Source organism: Mixophyes fleayi, chromosome 11 (genome assembly GCF_038048845.1).
Source record: "Mixophyes fleayi isolate aMixFle1 chromosome 11, aMixFle1.hap1, whole genome shotgun sequence".
In the NCBI taxonomy this organism is placed as follows: domain Eukaryota; kingdom Metazoa; phylum Chordata; class Amphibia; order Anura; family Limnodynastidae; genus Mixophyes; species Mixophyes fleayi.
Genome location: NC_134412.1, coordinates 9,738,438 through 9,762,398, shown reverse-complemented (window position 1 = coordinate 9,762,398; position 23,961 = coordinate 9,738,438). Strand labels below are relative to the sequence as shown.

The following is a 23,961-nucleotide window of genomic DNA, read 5'->3' as shown; positions in this document are numbered from 1 at the left end:
ATGATGATGATTAATCATTCTATTACAAATTTTGGGCCACATTTCATCCACACAAATAGATAACAAATAGGTCATTTGTAAATATATATATATAAGAATAACAAGTAATTTCCATGATTGTGTCCTTTTAAACCCATAGCCAACAAAAGTGCCCCACAGAGGATATAATCTGAAGCAAACCTTCCTAAATTTAGCTCTCCCATCGTTTATCAAAAATGTCATAGAGTTTGATATCTCTTATCCATAACAACATTACAATCCAACTGTTGCTCTGCGTGCCAGTGATTCTGTTGTATGTTCTCTCTGTCTTTCACCACAAGAAAATAAAACATAGCACAGTCCATTCTCTGACAGTTCAATCACGTCTGATGTAATACTGAGCCTCTTACTGTGCTGTAAGTAGCTCTTAGACGCTTTCATTTTATTTATCCCCTCCCTTCTGTGCTTCTACAGCATTATCTTATGAAGCCAACGCCCTGTTATAAAAGTAAATCACAACACAAGCTTCACAATAAATTGTGTTTCAGAGCATCCTCAAGCAGCCTAATAATTACGATGAGCTCACGGCTACTGTTCATCTGCATCCTATCAGCAATCACAAGTACAAGTAAGTAACCATACAGGTGGGTGATTGGGTCTTTTTTTTTAGCAAGTTACCGCAGAGTTCCAATCCTATTATTCTGTCTAGCAATTGTGTGTTTTGAAATTAGAACAATATTCTGCGCAAAAAAAATGACTGTGCAAAAAAGGAATGGAATAACCTCAAATTTTATTTATTTTTTTCAGAAAGAAAAGGTCTTATTTTAATTTAATTTGACTAAATTTGGTGAAAAGTAATGAAATAAAGAAACATCAGACACTAATCAGAAATATGCTCCAATATGTATCTGACAGTGATCTTGCTGCAAATAGTTAACAAGAATCAAATAGATCACTGTAAAACAATCTGAGCAACGGACTTGAAAAGCTATATTATGCATTTATTATATATAGTATAGGATTGCTATAATTATTAATTATTGATGTTGTAGTTCAGTAGAAGCAGAGATAGAAAAGTAATATTACAAAGAGGGATTGGACAGATTGTTCCAGACCTGAGTCCATGCACAGAAAATTAATGTTGTCTGTTTTATACTAGAAGTGATTACCCCTGGGTGAGGTTGGTATACGTTCTCAAATGACTCTCAATTTTAGAAAACTTTACTCCTTTAATTGTTCTGTAGAGTTAATTTGAAGGTTGTGCACTTTGTTACTGGGTTCCTTACAAAAAAAGGCAGTTTAGGCTGAGAGAGAGATTATCAGTGGTGGGCTGGTGGCTTTATAGTAAATAACCAAACCGTCAACAAAGTTCTTTAAGGCAGCAGATGACAAATAAAGTATCTGCATTCCTGTACAGTATCTAGATTCCTCTAAAGTATCTAGATTCCTTTGCACCAAAAGGACAGATACCAAAGTATATCAACCGTAAGAATGGACAACTTGAGACAATATATTGCAATTGGTGTTCTCATTCAAACCTGACTCGCAAACTATGTCCTGGGTAGACAAATATATACAGCAATTTTCATTGCTTACAATATATACACACAATTAACCACTTTGAGATAATTCATCAAGACATTCTCCAAGCGAACTAAATCAGATTCAAGAAGTTCTAAACCTGGTCAGTGTGGAAACCTAAAGCATGTGGGATTTCTGAGCACATCTGGTCTTTCTACACATGTTTTAAACATCAGTGACCACTCACCACTTAGTCTATAGTCTGATTTGTATTTATTTGTGCCTGTTACAAGTTGTTTTCCTAAGCAGAATATGCTGTCTAAAGTTGTATGTTCTTAATCTGATTAATATTTTATAATCAGTCTTTTTGTTGGGCTGGTGGCTCTCCTACAGTCTTAAGTGTTTTAGTTCTAATTCCAGGTCCAACATCCCATCTGTAGATATTAACATACAATTTGATGGCAGATAAGAACCGCTTGGCCCATCTAGTATGCCCATTTATTTTTATTAACCTATGGTAACCTCAAACCCTATTTGGTCTAATCTTTGCAAGGATATCCTTATGTCTATCCCAAGCATGTTTAAATTGCTCTACTGTATTAGCCTCTACCACCTCGGATGGGAGGCTATTCCACTTATCCACTACCCTTTCTGTGAAGTTGTTTTTCCTCAAATTTCCTCTGAACCTACTTCCCTCCAGTGTCAGTTAATGTCCTCGTGTTCTAATACTTCTCTTCCCCCCAGTGTCAGTACATGTCCTCGTGTTCTAATACTTCTCTTCCTTTGTAGAATGTTTCCCTCCTGCACCTTGTTATAACTCTTGAGATATATGAAAGTTTCTATCATGTCCACACTTTCCCTTCTCTGCTCCAAACTATACATATTAAGATCTTTGAGTATTTCCGGGTAAGTTTTGTGATGAAGTCCATGCACCCTTTTAGTTACCCTTCTTTGTATGTCTCTAATGTATTTATATCCTTCTGGAGATATGGCCTCCAGAATTGAACACAGTATTCTAGATGAGACCGTACCAATGACATATACAGTGGCATTATTACTTCTTTCTGCTACTGATTCCTCTCTCTATGCAACCAAGCACCTGACTTGCCTTCCTCATTGCTTTGTTACATTACTTACCTGCCTTTAAGTCACCTGAAATAGTGACTCCTAGATCCCTTTTTTCCTCAGTAGTTTCCATTAAACTACATGTAGTGCAGTAGCTATTATGTAGCATACATTCCAAAGTGACCCATTTCACTTTAGACCCAACTGTCTGCTTCAAGTTTGCAATATAATTTCAATTTCTTAACCTGAATTTCATTGTTGTTTTCAAAGGTATATTTCTAAGATGAATGAATGAGTTATAAGCACAAAAGTAAACAATGAGAAATTGAGTTACCCTCTGCTTAGTCCCTTTCACACAATTCTTTGGGTTGACTGGAAAAGGAACAATCATCATCAGCTATTTATATAGCGCTACTAATTCCACAGCACTGTACAGAGAACTCACTCACATCAGTCCCTGCCCCATTGGAACTTACAGTCCAGCCAATTAACCTACTAGTATGTTTTTGGAATGAGGGAGGAAACCAGGGGAAACCCACACAAACACAGGGAGAACATGCAAACTCCACACAGATAAGGCCATTGTCGGGAATCAAACTCATGACCCCAGTGCTGTGAGGCAGAAGTGCTAGTCACTAAGCCACCGTGCTGCCCCAATCACTGTTCTCCACAAGCTAGGCAAGCAAATCAGTCTTTCTGGACTTGGGTTGGGAAAATAATTCTTGGGCTATGGAACAACTTATCTTCAACCATTGATGTGCAACTTGGGAAACTATCACTGTAAATCCTATCTACAATCTGTAGATAGCAGTTTGGTGTCCTGTTGTACATGTGATGGCTTACTAGACACATGGGGACAGTAGCATCATAAAGACCACTGTCCTCATGCATGACAAAGTACCAACATTAACAGGAAACGCGTTCATTGGTATTTCTTATATGATAGAGATTGCCTAGTGCTAATGAGACCAGAATCGTAGCTGCCACAGATGTCCAAGTTTATGATACTTCATGACAACCTATGTTATTCAAAAGAAAGTTTAAAAAGTGTTTAAAAATCAACAAAACAAGATACAGTATATTAAAAGTAAAGTAATAAAATGTACACACGTAGACATTTTCCATCCAATGAAAACACATATTTGGTATCTCTGTAAACATCGGAAGATGTAGAATAATAATAAAATATTTTTCATGGCTTGAAATAATTTTGTGACCGTAACGCATGGAAGCATCACAAAAGGTTCATTTTAACATTACTGTTAATTTTTTTTGTTTAAAATGTCCAGAAATGTTAAAATAGTTTCTCCACTACGGTACCAAAGGAAAGCTGTACCTGATCATGGGATAAAAAAATTCTTGGGGTTGAGTAAACAATAAAAACGTTATTCCCGGTGAAAGTCGGTGTGATGGTACAAGTTTGGAATGGACCAATGAAAGCAAAGGGTTAACTGTTTTAGTACCACAGTTGTGACAATTTTTATTTTGTCACAACAACTGTAAATTCTTTAAAACTTATAACTTTCTCTTTTAGGTTATTCCATATCATGCATCAATTGTGCGGCGGAAAATAAGGATTTGTGTATCGGCATATCAGAAAAATGTCCGTCTCCAGATGATGTGTGTATTTCAACTTATGAAAGGACTACGATAGGTAAGTGACATTATCTGTTGTTGTTTATTAGTTTACTGTGTTTGTCCCCAATTGTAAAGCGCTACAGAATATGTTGGCGCTATATAAATAAATGATGATGGTGACCTGTTATTTGAATTTGCAATTAAGGTCTTTACCGTGGATCGGTCATCGCCTCATGAAACAACTCTCGGGAGTTTGGAACACGAAATAGGAATGTGCTTAAATCATGTTCTAAAAACAAAAAAAGGGACATTAGTAATTAACAATCTGGGCCTGAGTCATTACGAAGAGCAAACCATAAAAAAGGAGTAACTTTGCACCTGGGCAAAACCATGTTGCATTGGAGAGGGAGGTACATTTAAAATGTGGGGACAGATTTATAGTTGGGGTAGAGCATGTCCTAGATCAACTTTAAATTCAGTGTAAAAATAAAGCTATCAAGTATTTGTTTCTAGATGAAAAAACAGCCAGTATTTAACTTATGTCCAAACTAATAAACTAATTTGCACCCCTTGCATCGTTACATGATTTGTCTTGTCGAACATTTAGTCCTTTTTTGCCTTACTTTCCTCAATGACTCAGGCCCTCTCTCTCTACAATGGGAGGGGCCATCTGCATAATTTGTCTCATCTTTACATGTGGATCCCTCAGTTTTAGGCCAGAAAAAGCACCAACAGAAATTAAACTAAATTACCTAAATATGTGTCTCTGAACACACAAATGGACAGAAGGGCAGTTATTTTAATTGGATTAGGAAATGTAAATTTCTAGTGGCAGGTTTTTATTATTAATAATTTAATTATAGGGCACCAACATATTATACAACACTGGGGATCATTATACAAAAAAATTAAATAATATTGCATGGCACTTCAATTATGCAAAAACGAATAGATGTAAGAATTATCCAATTTTGAAAGAAAAAAAACTGATCATATCCAAGCTGAATATCTGAGACAAAGTTTTTAATGTTTTTCCATCTATTTACACCATATGATCAGGAAATGAAGGGGACAAAACAGGAAGCTTTTACCAAACAAAGCTAGTTTTGTGCTAATTACTAAGCAGTAGGATTCTGAAGCAAATAAGGTTAAGTTAATTGTATGATGCAGTGATCCTATCCTAGTAGAATTATGTTGATTAAAATATTCAGGAGTAAAATAAAATTTTTTCTTTAATTTTTATAAAAGCCATGAAACAATGTATTCTGCACAAACAACCCTATATTTTTGTATATTGAATAATAGGATTGTAAAGTATCAAACCACTTATTCTGTATAGATATTTTGAAATAATATATCATCCATAGGCAACAAAAGAGAATGTACCGCTCAGTAGACAGATCATAATGATTGTAAAACATGTCTATGACCGTAAGGTAAGTTCATAGACATAGTAGGTAAATATTAAAAAATGCCAAAAAGTAAATAAACAGTGCATTAGGGACCTAATATATCAAGGAACGCAAAACAAACGTATTGTGTGTTTCTTTTTCTAAACACACTTGCATCGGATATAAGAACATCCGTATTAAACAAGGAGCGGATCCAAAGATACGTCTGTTGATGAATATGGGTCTAGGTCCACTCTGCTCTAACAAAGAAGACACCTCAGGATACGTCCAAAACATATGTGGCATATAAAGTCACAAAATGTTTTGTCACTAATGATCAATATAAATAAAAAATTGTTTTTATTTCTCCATAAAAAAAAAATTATTAGGAGGATATTAATGCCTAATATACCTAAAATACAATTTTACAGTTGCTCCTGATTGTAAACACATGTTCTAGCTGTACACAAAGCTGTCCTCACTAGTAATCACCATTATACCTGACCTGTAGCTGATGTAAGTGATATGATTGGAAATCACGTACCTTTAAGATGCCCAAATCTTGATTTGGACGCTGCTGCGTGTGCTCGAGTTTGGCACACCCTTATTGAACATTGACTGCGTGCATGCGCCCAGCCCCCTCCCTGTTCTGCATCTCAAATTGTAGGCTGTGGTAAGCGTCCTTTGCACTCCATGATGAATTGGACGTTGCTGCGTTCTCTGGCGTTTGGTTATTTTTTGGACACGCGGCGAGCGATTTTACGCAAAATACGGCAAGTATCGACATTTATATGCCTTAATGAATCAGGCCTTGTGTCTCTAAGCAGATTAAAAGTGTAGGTAAGGTTAGAGAACACACATTGCTATGACAGTATAGCAATGTGGCTGAGATGGGCCAATAGAATTCCATCAAGTGCTCTTATCATAAAAGCTTACATCTAGCGGAGCCTTCCCGGTGATGCTCAGTGCTAGAATATGGCTATTAGGTAAGCACCAGGTTTCCTGTGGGGGTGCTTTACTGTACTCCATCGCTAAATGTACTTTTGAAAAATAAGATGCAAACTTTCCCATGTTTTAATACTCTGATTCTGTATGCCGTCTAACAACTCTATCTTCGTTTATAGGAGGGGCAGAGGCAACAGCCTTGTTTATGAGACTATGTGGAAACTGCAACCAATATAGAACGGGGTCTGTGCGCTTTCACAAAGGTACCATCAACATCAACACAACCTGCTGCCAACATGACAACTGTACTCCTCCCACCCCCACTTGTAAGTGCCAAGTTTTCCAGAATGATTGTGCAAACTAAACAACCTTTGCCAACAGTGGTATTGAGAGGGAAGGAGCAGATACAAAGTAGCAGGGCCTAGGCCTGTCTAGGAGCCTTAGTCTACCTGTATAGTGGGATTAGTCAACATCCTGGTGTGACCACGGTCCTGTCTGTGGCTATGGAAGGGGACCCAAGAAGTTGCTGTACCGGGGCCAAATTTACTTTCGGTGGCCCTGTTTGCCAATATTGTCTCAGTTGCATGATGCATGTTGCAGACCATTCACTGGCCACAAAGCACTAGTTACATTTGCTTCCATATATAGACAGAGACGCATGTTTATCTTATAGCCGATTGCGGTTCCTTACGATTGAAGAGGCATAAAGAGGCGGTGTGTAGGGCTGTGTTGGAGCAAATGTGACTTATGTCGACTGAGATTCAGATGCATATGCACCTGTCAGGAGACGGAAACTTTGCAGGTGCTGGATCACTGGTGTACGTTATATAGACCGATAGTGATGACATCAGCTTAGATGCATCCAGCTCACATGTAAGATGTGTCTTTTTTGGGGATGCAATTTCCATCTACTTTTCAGACGGAAATTACGTCCAACTCTATAGGAGGCTACATGAGTGGATGGATTGCACCAATTGCCCCACTAAAATATGCTATATCTGTAATTATTTTTGCAGTGTCGCAAGTTTATCAAAAATATATTTGCTTCTGAAAAGCTTGTGGAATGTTTATGTATGTAAATATTATAAGTAGCTCTATCTTATCAACCAACTTGTATTGATTGGGTATAGGGGTCCTTTAAGAGGAATGATGGTGCTATGCTTAAATTTGATTTGTACGCCAAAAGAAAATCATTGGGTAGTTTTTAAGAAAAAGATTACCACAAATTAGAATAATTTGAATGATCAGAGATGTCTTAATAAAAGTAAATGTTCAAAGGAATTCATTAGAGAGCAACCTGACAGGTTACATGATATCTCTAATTTACTTCATAGTTCTAGGGTTTTTGTTTTAAACCTTACAAAACTATCGCCATACATAATACACTTTTTAACTGTAGCCCACATTGTAAGAAGTGTGAAGTACGTCACAAAATTAGGATGCACATCAAATGAAAAGTATATATTGTCACACATTGGGGTGTTAGTCACATTTATCATGTCCGCTGCTCTCATCTCCCGACAATCCGGGACCCTCCTTGTCGCCTGCGGCATTCCTGAACACCACTTCTTCAAGACCTTTGGAATTGGGCTGTATTACTAACAAAGTGTTAGGAACCCCTCCAGCCGGCACAACACAACCCGGAGTCTACTCTGCCAGTCAGGTGTTCACTGGAGCCCCTGATGGTGGGGACAGACTGGGCTGCAGACTGACAGAGGGTCGTGAAGTGTGTACCGGCTGGGGAGAACCCAGGCAAGAAGAGTCAGGTCCACGCAGAGGTCAAAAGGTAGGCAGCAGGTAACAGAAACGATGAGCAAGCTGAGGTCAGAGGTCACAGGCAAAGTAGCAGAACGGGTAAACGAGCCAAGGATCAGGGTCACAGGAAACACAAGCAAAGTCAAATACGAAGCCAAGGGTCATACACGGGAAGTCAAAACGTAGATACAGGAACAGGAACTGGAGCAAGCAGGTCCGCAGACTGGAGCACAGAAGCTATAACCGGCAATGAGGCAGCAGACCTCATTGCCTTAAATACAACCCATAACCAATCAGAACCTGCCCCTAGACAAGGCCACACTTGTAGGCTAATTGCCAGCACCTAGCAAGACCAATCAGGGCTTAGCACTGAAATCCACACCTGCAGGCTAATGCCTGCTAATTCAGCCACAGGCTAAATCTGCCTGATTGTCCCTAGAGCGCATGCGCGCCTGGCTGCCAGGACACGGCGCTGAGGAAGCGTCCGACCGTTGCCTTGGCAACGGTCGGGAGTTGGAAGGAAATGACGTCCCGGTCGTCATGGTGACGGCCGGGACGTTGGGACCTACAGGAAGCGAGCCGCGGCGGCTGTGAGTACCGCCGCGGCTCGTGACAGTACCCCCCCCCTTGAGGAGGGGTTAAGGAACCCCGACATCCCGGTTTCCTTGGAAATTTTTTAAAGAAGTCCTTCAACTGTTTAGGAGCATTGAGTTGTCTCCGTGGGATCCAAGACCGTTCTTCTAACCCACGATTCCTCCACTGCACTAGGAAGTGCACCTGACCTTGCACTTTTTTGGAATCCAAGATCTTCTGAACAACGTATCTTGGTGATCTGTTTGATTTTCTCTCAGGCAAATTTGAAGACTGGATTTGAGTAGGATATAATACCGGCTTCAACAGAGAACAGTGAAATGTGTTGGGAATTCTCAATGAGCCCGGAATTCTTAACCTAAATGCAACAGAATTAACCTGCTTGATGATAAGGAACGGGCCGATGAACTTGGGACCTAACTTTTTGCAAGGCTGTCTGAGTTTAATGTTTTTTGTAGACAGCCACACTCTCTGGCCCACCTTGAAGGAGCAGATGGTACGGTGGCGATCCGAAAAAATTTTTGCGACAACTGAAGCCTGTTTCAGAGATGCCTGTACTTTCCTCCAGATAACTCTGAGATCTCTTGCAGTGGAACGGATCTCCTGGACACCAACTGGGTTAAGTGAATACAGGGAGTTAGATCTGGGGTGAAAACCATAATTGCAGAAAAACGGAGAAGTTTTAGTAGATGAATGACAGGAATTGTTACAGGCGAATTCTGCCCAGGGTAACAAGGAAGACCAATTATCATGGAACTCTGACGTGTAGCATCGCAAAAATTTTTCCAAGGACTGGTTAACTCTTTCCGTCTGCCCATTGGACTGAGGGTGATATGCGGATGATAAACTAACCTTGATTCCGAGGAGGGTACAGAAAGATCTCCAGAATTGCGCTATGAACTGGGAACCCCGATCGGAAACTATGTCAGTAGGGAGTCCATGGAGCCGGAAAATATGTTGAATGAATAAGACGGCCAAATCCCGAGCTGTAGGCAGTCTGGGTAAGGGAACGAAATGGGACATCTTACTGAACCGGTCTACCACAACCCAAATGGTATTGTGTCCTGCAGAAGGTGGTAGATCCACTATAAAGTCCATGGACAAGTGGGTCCATGGTTTTGCAGGTGGTGCCAAAGGAACTAACTGGCCTATTGGGCGGATCCTAGGAACTTTGTTTCTGGCACAAACCTCACATGAGAGGATATGACTCCTGACGTCAGCAGACATAGATGGCCACCAGACTGTACGGGAAAGGATTTCTAACGTCTTGAAAATTCCAGGATGCCCTGCAACCCTACTGTTATGCGCCTCTGCAATAACCGCCTTCCTTAGATGGACTGGAACAAAGAGACGTCGCTCCGGAGTAGTATCAGGGGCTAATTTCTGGAATCTCTGAAGTGTGATACTCAGATCTTGGGTCAACCCGGCATGGATTACAGAAGGGGGAATAATCGGCTCTGGGATAGTGACTGGAATGTGGTGTGCCGAGAAACTTCTGGAAAGGGCATCTGCCCGGACATTTTTGGAGCCTGGTCGGTAGGTGATCAGGAAGTTAAACCGGGTAAAGAATAACGCCCACCGGGCCTGTCTGGGATTTAAACGTTTGGCTGACTGTATATATTGTAAATTCTTGTGATCGGTAATGACAGAGATCTGATGTGAAGCACCCTCCAACCAATGCCGCCACTCCTCGAAGGCCCATTTGATTGCCAATAGTTCTCTATTACCGACATCATAGTTGGCCTCCGCTGAAGAGAACTGACGGGAGAAATAAGCACATGGGTGCAGACGATTAGTATGAGGATCCTTCTGCGATAGGATGGCACCGGCACCGATGTCAGAGGCGTCGACCTCAAGAATAAATGTCCTAGCTGGATCCGGATGTCTGAGGACCTGAGCGGAGACAAAGGCCTTTTTCAGGCTTTCGAATGAGGCTACTGCTTGGGACGACCAATTAGTTGGATCCATTCCTTTACGGGTCAGAGCGACAATGGGAGCCACAATGTCGGCAAAGTTGTGAATGAATCTCCTATAATAATTGGAGAAGCCCAGGAACCTCTGCACCGCCTTAAGATTGTTGGGTTGCACCCAATCCAGAATAGCCTGGACCTTAGCTGGATCCATGGAGAATCCCTCAGAAGAGATTACATAGCCTAAAAAGGATACTCTCTGTACCTCGAACTCACACTTTTCCAGCTTAGCGTACAGGTGGTTCTCTCGTAATTTCTGTAGAACTTGTTTGACGTGAGTCTGATGGGCGGGCAAAGATCTGGAATAGATGAGGATATCATCTAAATAAACGACCACGAAACAACCAAGGAATTCCCGAAGAACTTCATTGATCAAGTCCTGGAACACTGCAGGTGCATTACTAAGGCCAAACGGCATGACCAGATACTCGTAGTGGCCAGAGTGCGAATTGAATGCCGTCTTCCACTCATCTCCTTCTTTGATACGGATGAGATTATATGCTCCGCGAAGGTCGATTTTAGTGAAGACAGTGGCCCCTCTTAGCTGATCAAACAAAACCGAGATGAGCGGAAGGGGATAGGTGTTCTTGACTGTGATATGATTCAATCCCCGGTAGTCAATACAAGGTCTTAACCCTCCGTCTTTTTTTGATACAAAGAAGCATCCCGCTCCTACGGGAGACTTAGATGGCCTGATGAAGCCTCTCTCCAGGTTTTCATCGATATACTCCTGCATGGATTTTGTTTCTGGAGCAGAAAGGGAATACAAACGCCCCTTAGGTAACTTGGAACCAGGAATAAGTTCGATGGCACAGTCAAAGTCACGATGTGGCGGTAAGGTATCAGCAGCGTTCTTGGAGAACACGTCACAGAATTCATGATACTGTGAGGGAAGCCGCTCCGGAATAGGCTGAATCATACGCAGAGACAGTGACAAACAAGACTGTGTACAATAAGTACTCCACTTGACAATCTCTCCTTTTACCCAGTCTATGACAGGGTTATGACAGGAAAGCCATGGGTGGCCCAAGATCATAGGAACCGACGAACAATCGATCAGGAAGAAGGTGATTGACTCAAAATGGAGAGCTCCGATCTTCAACTGTAGTGGCGGGGTCTCCCAGGAAATCTTGCCACCAGGCAACGGACCTCCGTCTAAGCCACAGACAGTAATGGCAGAGTTGAGTTTTACCATCGGAATTCCGGCAGAGCGGGCAAACCCAATATCAAGGAAGTTGCCTGCAGCTCCGCTATCAATGAAGGCCGACAGGTCCACAGAGCGAGCCCGGAAGGTGAGCTGTGCAGGGATTAATACAGCATTTTTCGGGGAGATAATTTGCAGACCTAGGTGAACTTTCCCCTCATTCCCTAGGCATGGTCTTTTCCCGACTTATTTGGGCAAGAACGGGAGAAGTGGCCTTTTATGCCACAGTATAGACATAGACCTTGCGAACGTCTCCTGTCTCTCTCTTCCGAAGAGAGACGATATGCTCCTAATTGCATAGGCTCCTCACCATCCTGGGAAACAGGAACGAAGGCGAATGGAGGTGATGATGCTTCCTTTTCAGTTTTCCGCTCCTTATATCTCCTGTCAATTTTAATGGAGAGGTGCATCAGATCCTCCAGAGAACTAGGAGACGGGTATTGCACCAAAGAATCTTTAATCTGTTCAGATAGGCCGAGACGGAACTGACTCCGTAAGGCAGGGTCGTTCCATCCACTATCAGGTGACCATCTACGGAATTCAGCGCAGTATTCTTCTGCCGACCGTCGGCCTTGTTTCAAGGACCGTAGATGAGCTTCCGCGGAGGCCACTCGATCCGGGTCATCATACAGTAGACCCAGTGCCTCGAAGAAGGAGTCTACGGACTGCATGGCCGGACTGGTCTGCGGCAAAGAAAACGCCCAGGACTGGGGGTCACCCTGTAGAAGGGAAATAATAATCCCAACTCTTTGCTGCTCTGAACCGGAGGAGCGAGGTCTCATCCGAAAATAGAGCTTGCAGCTCTCCCTGAAGTTCCGAAACAGGGTTCTATTTCCGGAGAACCGATCTGGTAAGTTCATTTTGGGTTCACAGATGGGACCTGGAGTCGGTTGTGAAGCTTTTGTGGCTTCTTCTTGAACAGACATACGCTCAGCCAATCCCTGCATCATCTGATACAAGGACTCAACGTGGCCTGCTAGGGTTTGTGCTGGAGACGGTGTGGATCCACTTGTATCCATCCTAATCTTGTCTCCGTGAGTGGCCGGTTATAATGTTAGGAACCCCTCCAGCCGGCACAACACAACCCGGAGTCTACTCTGCCAGTCAGGTGTTCACTGGAGCCCCTGATGGTGGGGACAGACTGGGCTGCAGACTGACAGAGGGTCGTGAAGTGTGTACCGGCTGGGGAGAACCCAGGCAAGAAGAGTCAGGTCCACGCAGAGGTCAAAAGGTAGGCAGCAGGTAACAGAAACGATGAGCAAGCTGAGGTCAGAGGTCACAGGCAAAGTAGCAGAACGGGTAAACGAGCCAAGGATCAGGGTCACAGGAAACACAAGCAAAGTCAAATACGAAGCCAAGGGTCATACACGGGAAGTCAAAACGTAGATACAGGAACAGGAACTGGAGCAAGCAGGTCCGCAGACTGGAGCACAGAAGCTATAACCGGCAATGAGGCAGCAGACCTCATTGCCTTAAATACAACCCATAACCAATCAGAACCTGCCCCTAGACAAGGCCACACTTGTAGGCTAATTGCCAGCACCTAGCAAGACCAATCAGGGCTTAGCACTGAAATCCACACCTGCAGGCTAATGCCTGCTAATTCAGCCACAGGCTAAATCTGCCTGATTGTCCCTAGAGCGCATGCGCGCCTGGCTGCCAGGACACGGCGCTGAGGAAGCGTCCGACCGTTGCCTTGGCAACGGTCGGGAGTTGGAAGGAAATGACGTCCCGGTCGTCATGGTGACGGCCGGGACGTTGGGACCTACAGGAAGCGAGCCGCGGCGGCTGTGAGTACCGCCGCGGCTCGTGACACAAAGTATGTGTTATTTTGCAGTATTCTAGAAAGGATTGCTGTATTAGCAGAATAATCTACCAAAGCATTTCCTCAGGATACACCATCATCAATACCACTTTCACACTGCCGCCCTAACAATATCCTGGGTTTATGAACCTGGGATATTGCTGGGCGACAGTGGAGGACACCCCGGCAACTTCCCTGGTAGGCTGTGTTCACACTGAACACGGGTCTGCTTGGGTCTCAAGAGGAGCTTTGATTGGCTCCTCTTGTGATATTTTCTTGTTTTTTGCTTTTTAAACTTTTCAATAGCTTTCGGTGAGACCCGGGTATCACCGTTCAGACTGGAGGCCACCCGGGTCGGACCAGAGAATAACCCTTCAAAAGACCCAGGACCCGTTCACACTGAGCCTTTACCGTTGGGGCTCCCCCTGGCAGTAACCCGGGTTTGTGACGCAGTGTGAACGGGGTATAAGAGAGATGTGAGCTGCACATTTGAAGATAGCTATGTCTGAGTATAACATGATATCTTGAAGTAATTTATCTATCTAATTTATCTACATAAGGACCGGTTTTTGAGTTAAGTTTCACCTTATTGATACCCAAGAGAGCCTGATCTAACATCAAGCTGAATGGGCTCATTAGCCTGATCCTTATAAGATGGGCAGAGAAGAAATGGATGAAAAAGTAGAAGTTGAAGGACCCAGTTGAGAGTTTATGAAACAAGGATCTACCTGGAGTTCTATGTCTAATGACTTGGCTACCTCACTTATGGAGTTTTTGGCTGCTTGGGGCCCAAATGCTACTGAAAAAGAGGGCCTGAGTAATGAAGAATTTACTGAAGGTGCCACAACCTACCATTCTTATGCAAGAAGAACTGACAGAGCAGTCCAACCCTAGATTAGGATACTGAGTTGTTGCCTTATTCAGTGAAACAATGGCCGGCATAGATATTCACCTGCAATTTTTTGAATATATGATGAATGTGTATGGGATCTTGGCACTAAAGAACCAAGGGCCTGAGTCATTAAGGAAAGTAAGGCAAAAAAAGGAGTAAATGTTTTCCGGGATAAACCATGTTACAATGCAAGGGGTGCAACTTAGTTTATTATTTTGCACATAAGTTAAATAGTGGCTGTTTTCTTAATCTAGACGCATATACTTGATAGCTTTATTTTTACAATGAAATTTAAAGTTGATCTAGGATATGTCCTGCACTCCCACGTGAACAGCCCGGATACACCTCTTCAAGAGCGAGGGGCTGCAGGTGCAAGATGAGTATAACTCTAAATTGTGTGCATCCGTAGTGCAACATATTTTAAGCAAAATGCAAAGTTATAACACGCAAATGCCTTTGCATGCAACTCTAAGTCACTATGTCTTTATTTTATGTTCTACTTTTGTGCATTTGAATCTTTTTATTACACAATTATTTGTGTGCATATACTGCAAATATGCTTACCCGTACAAAAAAAAAACATCTGTTTGGAATTCTAGGACAACACATGGGAACCGGCCAAGCCAAGATTTAGCTAGGAATTCCTCCTATCTGACCAGCTCATACCATCAAAAGATGCACAAAAATTGGTGCATGACAAAAAAAGCCATTTTATATAATTTGCTGTGGGAGCGTATTTTTGCATAAATGCCCTTTTATTTACTAGTTAAATGATGGCTAGTGCCTAGCTTAAAGATTAGTAAGAACTTTATTGGAGCAAAATAACATTGTATACTTTACTCATTATTTAATAGTGCAATTGAAAAATTGGAAATTGAAGATCGTTCTTCCGCTATTTATTTGTATTTTTACAAGACATGTCTACTTTTTATCACTGTTGCACTAATCCATCTGTTATAGATTATCCCTTAAAAATTAAATTATCCCAGGATGTGTTGCCATGCTTACAGACTAAATCTAGGCAAATGGTTCACGTTGCCAATGATGTATATAGGCACAGTATTCTTCAAATATTAAATAAAATAGAAGAAACAGCACTAAGCGGAAGTAATCTATGACAGCCAATCAAATTTTAGCTTTCATCAGTGTAATGCAAGGAAGACTAATGATAGCAAATACTTCATTGGCTGCTTTTGGTCAGCTGACACCTTGTTCAACAATTAACATTATTTTATTTAGTTGTGTGCGTGCTTCTCTTGATTAAACTAAATCTAACCATATTTTTTTTTCTGCCTCTGATTAGTATGTATTTCTTCTCTATTATAAGTACCCCCTGATAAGCCTACAAAAGATGATAAAATCAAAGCCAATGGACTTACCTGTAAATCCTGCTATGCTTCGAACATCAAAACCTGTGATTGTAACATTTACATGAGCTGCACCGGGGACGAGACAAAATGTATCTTTCGTTCTACATTAACAACAGGTAAAGTCTTTCACGTAGTTCTTGAAGTGCAAGTAAACCTAAATTTAAATTACTTTTACATAAGTTCACCCTGCCTAATATGTACCACCTACCACATTCATGCTTTCTGAGCAGGGCTTAAATTTAAAGCCCTGCTGGAGAAACATAGTTTTGCACTGACAGCCATCTTCACCTTGGGCTTTTTCACTGCCCTCTTCTGTCCAAAAGACAATGATGGGGACAGAGATGTTGGCACTGGAGGATTCCTCTTATAGTAGTTGGTACCAGTCATTATTTTATTTATTACAAATAGATGCCTTTTTTATACGTGAAAGCACATTTATAGGCAATTATTAAGCAAGGTAAATTAATCATTAAAATGTATAAACGTAACAAATGAAATGAATATGGCCCTTACTTATTTCATTTAAGGCTTTTTAGGTAAAATGAATGTTTTACACCTGTTTAAGTGCTTGTGTTTGCAGACTGCATAGAAGTTGCATTTGCAGAAAATTCTCTGTTCACCTCCAACTCTCTTCTACTCATATATTCTTATTCCAGGGGCTAGATTTACTAAGCTGCGGGTTTGAAAAAGTGGGGATGTTGCCTATAGCAACCAATCAGATTTTAGCTTTCATTTATTTAGTAGCTTCTACAAAATGACAGCTAGAATCTGATTGGTTGCTATAGGCAACATCCCCACTTTTTCAAACCCGCAGCTTAGTAAATCTAGCCCCATGTCTTAGAAAGAGACCAATTGATCCCCTAGTATTCTATTGTGTATAATATAGGCAAAACTTATCCCAAAGCACATCGGAATACTCCAGAGAATTGTTAAGGCCCCGACATTGTATTTTAAAGAATTAAACAGTTTCCTCACCTCAGCAAAGTATACAGGTGGCACAGTATTGTACAGGCATTAAACATCACTATTCTGCAATTAGTCAAATTTAAACCATATGAGATTATTTAATTAGCGAGTTTGTTAAAAATACTGTTTTTATACAACAAAATCTTTTGTTGCTTGCCAACCGCTTCGATATTTGGCCTGACATTTTAAACAGATGGCATTAAATCCGAACACATAATCTTGAAAAATACAAAATGTATTTTATTCTTTCCCTACATACAGTAACAGACTAAATCACATAAAAAAACAAATGTGGGATGTGGGAATATTCTCCATAAATCCGAGATTGTGTTTGTTCGGCTTGGGTCTTAATAAGAACATACATAGATTCATGAGGTTACATGTCAATATCCTATTTATGTTAACAAAAGTGATCATTCTTAGAAAAATGGATGGCTGAAGGACTGGATTGATCTTGTAGGACACAAACGGTTTATGTATAGTAGTCATAACTTGACTAGTAGAAAGTAAAATTTGGTATCAGTGGAGGATTTCTCCTTAAGTTATGGAGGGACTGCGGGGATGGATGGGACTATGCCCGGGACAGACGCCTAGCCCCTAGTATTTTAATATTTGGACATTCTAGATATATATTCTTATTTTGAAATGATAAAGACCACTTTTGTGACTAAGGACACTTCACAAAAAAAAAGAAAAAATATTTAAATGTTTTCTTTATTCTTATATTGCTTGTTTAATCACTAATATTTTCTGATTTACATTATGCTTAAATATTGTAAGCCTGATTTTATGACACTGTTAACTACCCCTGTGTGGGTGTAGCTGTAGTTTAATGTTCTTAAGGGTTTTTTTTAATAATGTAAAAAGTTTCAATAAAAATTTTGTTTAAATAAAAACAAAAAAACAAAAAACAAAACAAAATCACATAACAAAATATATCTTCCAAAATGCTACTCGAACAAAGCCCTATTTCTCAGGAGAGCTGTCCCTAGTTAATTACATTTTGTTCTCTACACAGGAAAACACTATTATGCAGTGGCTCTGCGGGGCTGTACCCGAAAAGAAATGTGTGATATAACTGATGCCGACCTAATGTCAACTACGACAAGACTGAGATACAATTTTACATGTACAGATGAAAGTGACGGACTCAACAACAGTTTCTTCCTGTTGGCTCTTACTACCAGCCTCTTTTTCAAGTTCACCTCTGAACTCTGCTGACTGATAGTAAAATGATTGTGTATGAAATCTTGTTTATGTGTCCAATATATATTTCCAACATGCAAATAATCACAAAGAATGACAATTAAATCTGTAATTCACTTTTGTGCAATATTATTACTATTAAACCACAAATGTGTAATTATCAGAAAGGGTCAACAAAATCTAAAATACTATAAATATCTACTGATGCCTTAGTCCATCTAATGATCTGATTGTAAATGCCTCTTCACTCTCGATAATGCATCTTGTCTAAAATGTCAAATTTAGTGTGTGCATTTTCATCTCTTGCACTTCACACTAAATTTGTCACGGGTGTCTTGGATTTTCTAACACTGATCTGCCAAATTTGGTGCTACTCTTACCAGAGGCGCAGAGTCTAATGAAGCGGCTGGTCTTCACCAGAGACCCTCGCAAGAAGGTATGGATTTGGCTGCTTCCACTATATATATTATTCCAAAGTTAGACGGCAAATATGATATTGTTATAGATTCACAGGTGTATTTGAAATTATTACCATAGCATGACAGAATTTTAAATGCACCTGTCATCTGCTGTGGAGGCAGCCATTTTCTGACCTGAATCAATACTGACTGCAATACACTAGGACCATTACTTAATGGCCATATTCTGTGTCCATGATTAGGGATACTTACATTTGTATCACAGTGGTTCCCAGGCCAAAATTAAAAAATGTAGATAAATTTGAGCAAGGTGAACAAATTCAACTATGTTCACAACTGGATTGATTATGTACAAGCTTCAATCAGTTTAAATGGCTACATTGAATAGTATTCTTAATGGTTTTCATGTGATTGATGAATGCTAATGTGGAATTTGAACACAATAATATTTAAAGCTATAAAATGTTGCTATTTAAGCATAAAAAAGTTTTCGTTCGATGAACTTTGTTTTAATTGTGAGCTGCGAGCGCAAAGTTCAAAATCAAATCGACTAGGACCAAAAACAATGATCATATTGTGAAGTTTGAAGCCCTTGAATTGGCCAAATTCGATTCCCAAGCTAGTTCAAATAATTTGAGCATCTCAGCTCTAGAGACACTGGCTCCTAGAGAATTAAAGGCTGCAATTCTCGTGACCATCCCAATGGTAGAAGAACCTTGTAAGTAATCAATTTCTTAAAATATACTGTAAATTTGCAAATGTATTTAACTAAGAAATATCCATTTAACTTTTTATTCAAACACTTATATTGTATAACCTTTCCCATCATGCTTGTTACAGATTGACAGATTGGGCATCCGGCTTTGTTCCACACAATATAAACCTCTATTGTCTGTAGGTGACAAGTGTTGTTGAAGTTTACAAGTGCAAGACACAATTGTGACCCATTTGTAAACCATTTAATTAAATTGTCTACACACTAAAATAGCATTGCTGCCTTGAGGAGCTGGGACAATGGGTTATATTAATATCTGGACTTTATATGGTCTTCCCATGACTGCGTGCTTCGTTGGCGTGCTCCGGTTTCCTCACACAGCCCAAAAAAACATACTGGTGCTGGTGAGCTAAATAAATAGGACAACTATAAGTAACAAATTAATGTGAGAAGTGGGATGAAAATGTAATGAAATATTGTAATACACTTACTCATTCCATCGTGTTATTTACCATTTTTCACCATTTACTAATGTTTTTCTTACCTAATGACTCTTACTTGCTAAATTGTTTGAATATAATACGAAATCCATTTGGCTTTCTCACCCATCTGTCCGTCAATCAGTGGGTCAAGTTTATACACTGAAAAGAGGTTGAATGTATCAAGAAAAACATTTGTTTTTGTCCAAAATGTAGCCTTCCCATGTTCACACAATTCTCAGGAGTTACTAAAGAAATTACTCCATCATCATCATCTATTTATTTATATAGCGCCACTAATTCCGCAGCGCTGTACAGAGAACTCATTCACATCAGTCCCTGCCCCATTGGAGCTTACAGTCTAAATCCCCTAATATACACACACAGACAGACAGACAGAAAGAGACTAGGGTCAATTAGGTAGCAACCAATTAACCTACTAGTATGTTTTTGGAGTGTGGGAGTAAACCGGAGCACCCGGAGGAAACCCACACAAACACGGGAAGAGCATACAAACGCCACACACATAAGGCCGTGGTCGGGAATCAAACTCATGAACCCAGTGCTGTGAGGCAGAAGTGCTAACCACTGAGCCACCGTGCTGCAATTCTCTATTATCTAAGGCTAAGGGGTCTATTTACTATCTCAGTGATACATAATGTAGTACAGATGGTATTTACTATGCTTTAGCTACTGAGGGGGCCTAAACAAAGATCCCCCTTCTATGACATCTTTGTAATATCACACAGACCATTCCTATGAAATGGCGACTATTATAGAATACAATCATTTGGCAAAACACAGCAACTGATCCGTTGTTACGGCTGTATTACTAGTAAGAGGAAGAGCCTTGACACGTAGACAAAAATATAAAAATAATAAACCATTCAAACCTCCTTTTGTCAATAAATTCAGTTTGTGTCAACTACTAAGGCCAATCAACTGACATTCCGTAAAACAAAGGTTTACTCCTCCCTTTTGCATTATTTTAAAGGCAGTAAGACTTGAATTTGAACACAGTGTTTCCTAAAGTTCAAAGTGTACATTTTTAAAGGATTAATATGTCAAGTAAGGTGTACAGCTCCATGAGACCCATAGTCATGCGAGTCAACTTCACTATAGGTCCAGCCATTGTGGTAAGAACATACAACATCCTCCCACCATCTGATTACATCTTACTATCCTTATATAATTTGGTATTTCATTGTCAGTTAAACTGTCACCGTACATTTTCTAGCATTTCAACAAAAATGAAAAGTGGATCTGTCTGTTGTCATGGCCTAGATTTGTACATGGTTAAAACAATGTGTACTGGGTAGCCATATAATCCAGTGGCATCTGCCCCCTGGACCACTCTGTCAACATAATTATTAACTGTGATATCTGGGTGTTCGATAACGTAAGCCGGCTATGTGGGCTCTGCAAATTATCTATTGGAACCCAGTAATGTGTATAACCTGCATAAGAGTCTAGTGGACACCTAAGCATATCATATGTGACAACACCAATTAAACCACGTCAATATTCATTTTTAAAATGCACTTTGTATTTTCAGACAAACAATATCATCATCAGCTATTTATATAGCACCACTAATTCCGCATTGCTGTATAGATAACTCACTCACATCAGTCCCTGCCCCATTGGAGCTTCCAGTCTAAATTCCCTAACATACACACACACACACACACACACACACACACACAGAGACTAGGGTCAATTTGATAGCAGCCAATTAACCTACCAGTATGTTTTTTTTAGTATGGGAGGAAACCAGAGCATCTGGAGGAAACCCACGCAAACACAGGGAGAGCATACAAACTCAACACAGATAGGTCAATGGGCGGGAATCATACTCATGACCCCAGTGCTGTGAGGCAGAAGTGCTGACCACTTAGCCACCGTGCTGCCCTATGCAAAGCATATAGATCGGGAGGGGAAAATGCAACTTATATCTGGGAGCAAAAGTTTGCCCCAGCTGTGAGAAAGAGTTGAGCAAACGAATGGTGTGCCTTGCAGAGTGGGTACACGTACTTTCACGCGAACGTGAATAATTTAGACAAAATAAGGTTAAACTGAGCAGTATTTTAGGAGAAACAGGTACAACTTTTGGCTTAGGCCACTGTGCTGCCCCGTAATGATTGGAACCTACATCTGATGTCACACTCTGCTCTGACAACATCCGGTGAAAATGCAAATGCCTTCCTTAGCCTACGGCTTTCAGTATCTGGCCATAGTGTCGTCACGATTTCTTTTTACAATAACTTTGACAATAACTTTAGCCGTTATGTAAAATAAAAATGTTTTCTCTCTCTGCTCAAAAATAGAATAGTAAATCCCAATTCAAATGGAAAGCTTGGGTTCTCCAACAGCACTAAATGCAGTAAAAGAAAACATGTATTTCAGAGCTAAGTTTGTCTGTTTCTCTTTAACACAAAATAAAGGAAAAATCTCGGCAAACAGGAAGATCGTTTTTTTCCCTCCTCCTCCACCGAATAAAGTTTTCCCTTAACCGGTCCCAATATGAAGGATCTAAATCATCCTCACTTTCATCTTCAGATCTTTTATTTTCCAGTTATTATCTAGATTTCTTTGCTAATGGTTGTTTCAATGTTTGCATTAATCAATAAACCAGGTATTTGGATCAATTTAATCTCCAACTGACTTCCTGTAGGGCATTATTATACTTATTTTTGTCTGTCTGCTTCCTCCACTCAATCATCATCATCATTCATTTAATTTATATAGCGCCACTAATTCCACAGCGCTGTCAATGGTTTAGTATACACTTTTAAAACAAGAAAGTACAATACTCAAGAAATTAATATGGAGGATTGTATTGTTGCAATTAGATTCTCCCCCTTAGTTGTAGCTGTGCTTGGATCACTTTCAATTCACCTGCCAAGGTGATTCATTCCTTTTAAAGTCTAAAGATGCTGTCTACCAGGCCCTTGTTCTTTACTTTGTTCTGGCTCAATTGTCAGGGGGCTCCATCAAGAGTTTCTTGTGATGTGTAAATCTTTAAGAGTGAGGGAATTAGGATCCCTTACTGTGGAAGTGCTATGTACATGGATATAGCACTTCCTTGTTTCATCAGTAGCGCTAGGCTGCCGGTAAATAGGAAAAACAGATCACACCGGAGGGGTCACTCCGCCGCGTCTCCCAGAGTAGCCCTGGAATGGTACATTTCAGTGGTGCTTAAATTTGCATTGCTGCAATTTGCAACTATGCAAATTTACTGGCACAGCATTATATTAATGCATAGACCCCTTACTGTGTAGGTCTACGTCTTTCCTTCCAGAGGAGAAGATTCTTTGAACATTTCAGGTGCTTGCCTGGTGAGCCTACACTAAATAATGTTCTGGTGTCATCCAGTTCTTTGTCACCTCTGAACCCTCTGATCCCTTCTGAAAGGACTTTGTTGTTGCAATACAATACTCCAGCCAGAGGTTATGCTGTAATTTCCATTTCTGCTGTTTCAGCTATGCAGTAGTTAATTAATTCTGTCCCATACCCAGCAGTTAACAAGTTGCACCTGTTGAAATCATAGTGAGATAATTGGTGAGCTTATACTGTCACACACTTACAATTCCTGTGATGCATTCCTGACTCTGTTCCTTCTATCCTGAGTTCCTGGTATCCTGATCCTGATATCCTGAGTTACTGGTATCCTGGTCCTTCTTTCCTGAGTCCCTAGTACCATAGAAATGTGTGCAATCCTCAGTATTTAAACCAGGTCTCCAGCCTACTCCCAACCATTATTGATTCTTGTATGTTTTCAAGTGTAATAAAGAATTCTATACTTTCACAGATCTCTGGCTTTACATGTAATATAATTCCTGACAGCCACATATCTATCCCAATTTCCTAACGTGTGCCTCATCTGTCCTTCACTGTCCCTTCTGAGTGGCTTGCCAAAAATGATGGACACATGGGTACTTAGAACCACCTCCTAACTTAAGGTCTATGAGAAGAATATCACGGAACCATAGTCAGCGCAATATATTCCTTTCAAGACAAAGCATTAGCAAAACATTTAATAGGAAATCATATCGGTGTGGTTATTCATGAAATGCTAATCAAAGATATTTCTGCTCAAATGGTACTTCTA

General features: G+C 40.5%; 1 protein-coding gene across 1 annotated transcript; it reads left to right on the top strand.

The window, feature by feature from the left end:
- The first annotated feature begins 399 nt into the window (after positions 1-399).
- Positions 400-18,354, top strand: LOC142106840 (uncharacterized). The gene is made up of 5 exons (XM_075189876.1): positions 400-607; positions 4,100-4,219; positions 6,659-6,805; positions 16,023-16,181; positions 18,050-18,354. Exons 1-5 carry the CDS (start codon positions 463-465, stop codon positions 18,250-18,252), a joined length of 774 nt encoding a protein of 257 aa, XP_075045977.1. The 5' UTR covers positions 400-462; the 3' UTR covers positions 18,253-18,354.
- The last annotated feature ends 5,607 nt before the right edge of the window (positions 18,355-23,961 follow it).

Coding starts and splice junctions, on each gene's coding strand:
- LOC142106840 (XM_075189876.1), top strand. CDS start 463: ATGAAGCCAACGCCCTGTTATAAAAGTAAATCACAACACAAGCTTCAC. Junction 6,806..16,022: donor TACTCCTCCCACCCCCACTT/GTAAGTGCCAAG, acceptor CTCTATTATAAG/TACCCCCTGATAAGCCTACA. Junction 16,182..18,049: donor TCGTTCTACATTAACAACAG/GTAAAGTCTTTC, acceptor TTCTCTACACAG/GAAAACACTATTATGCAGTG.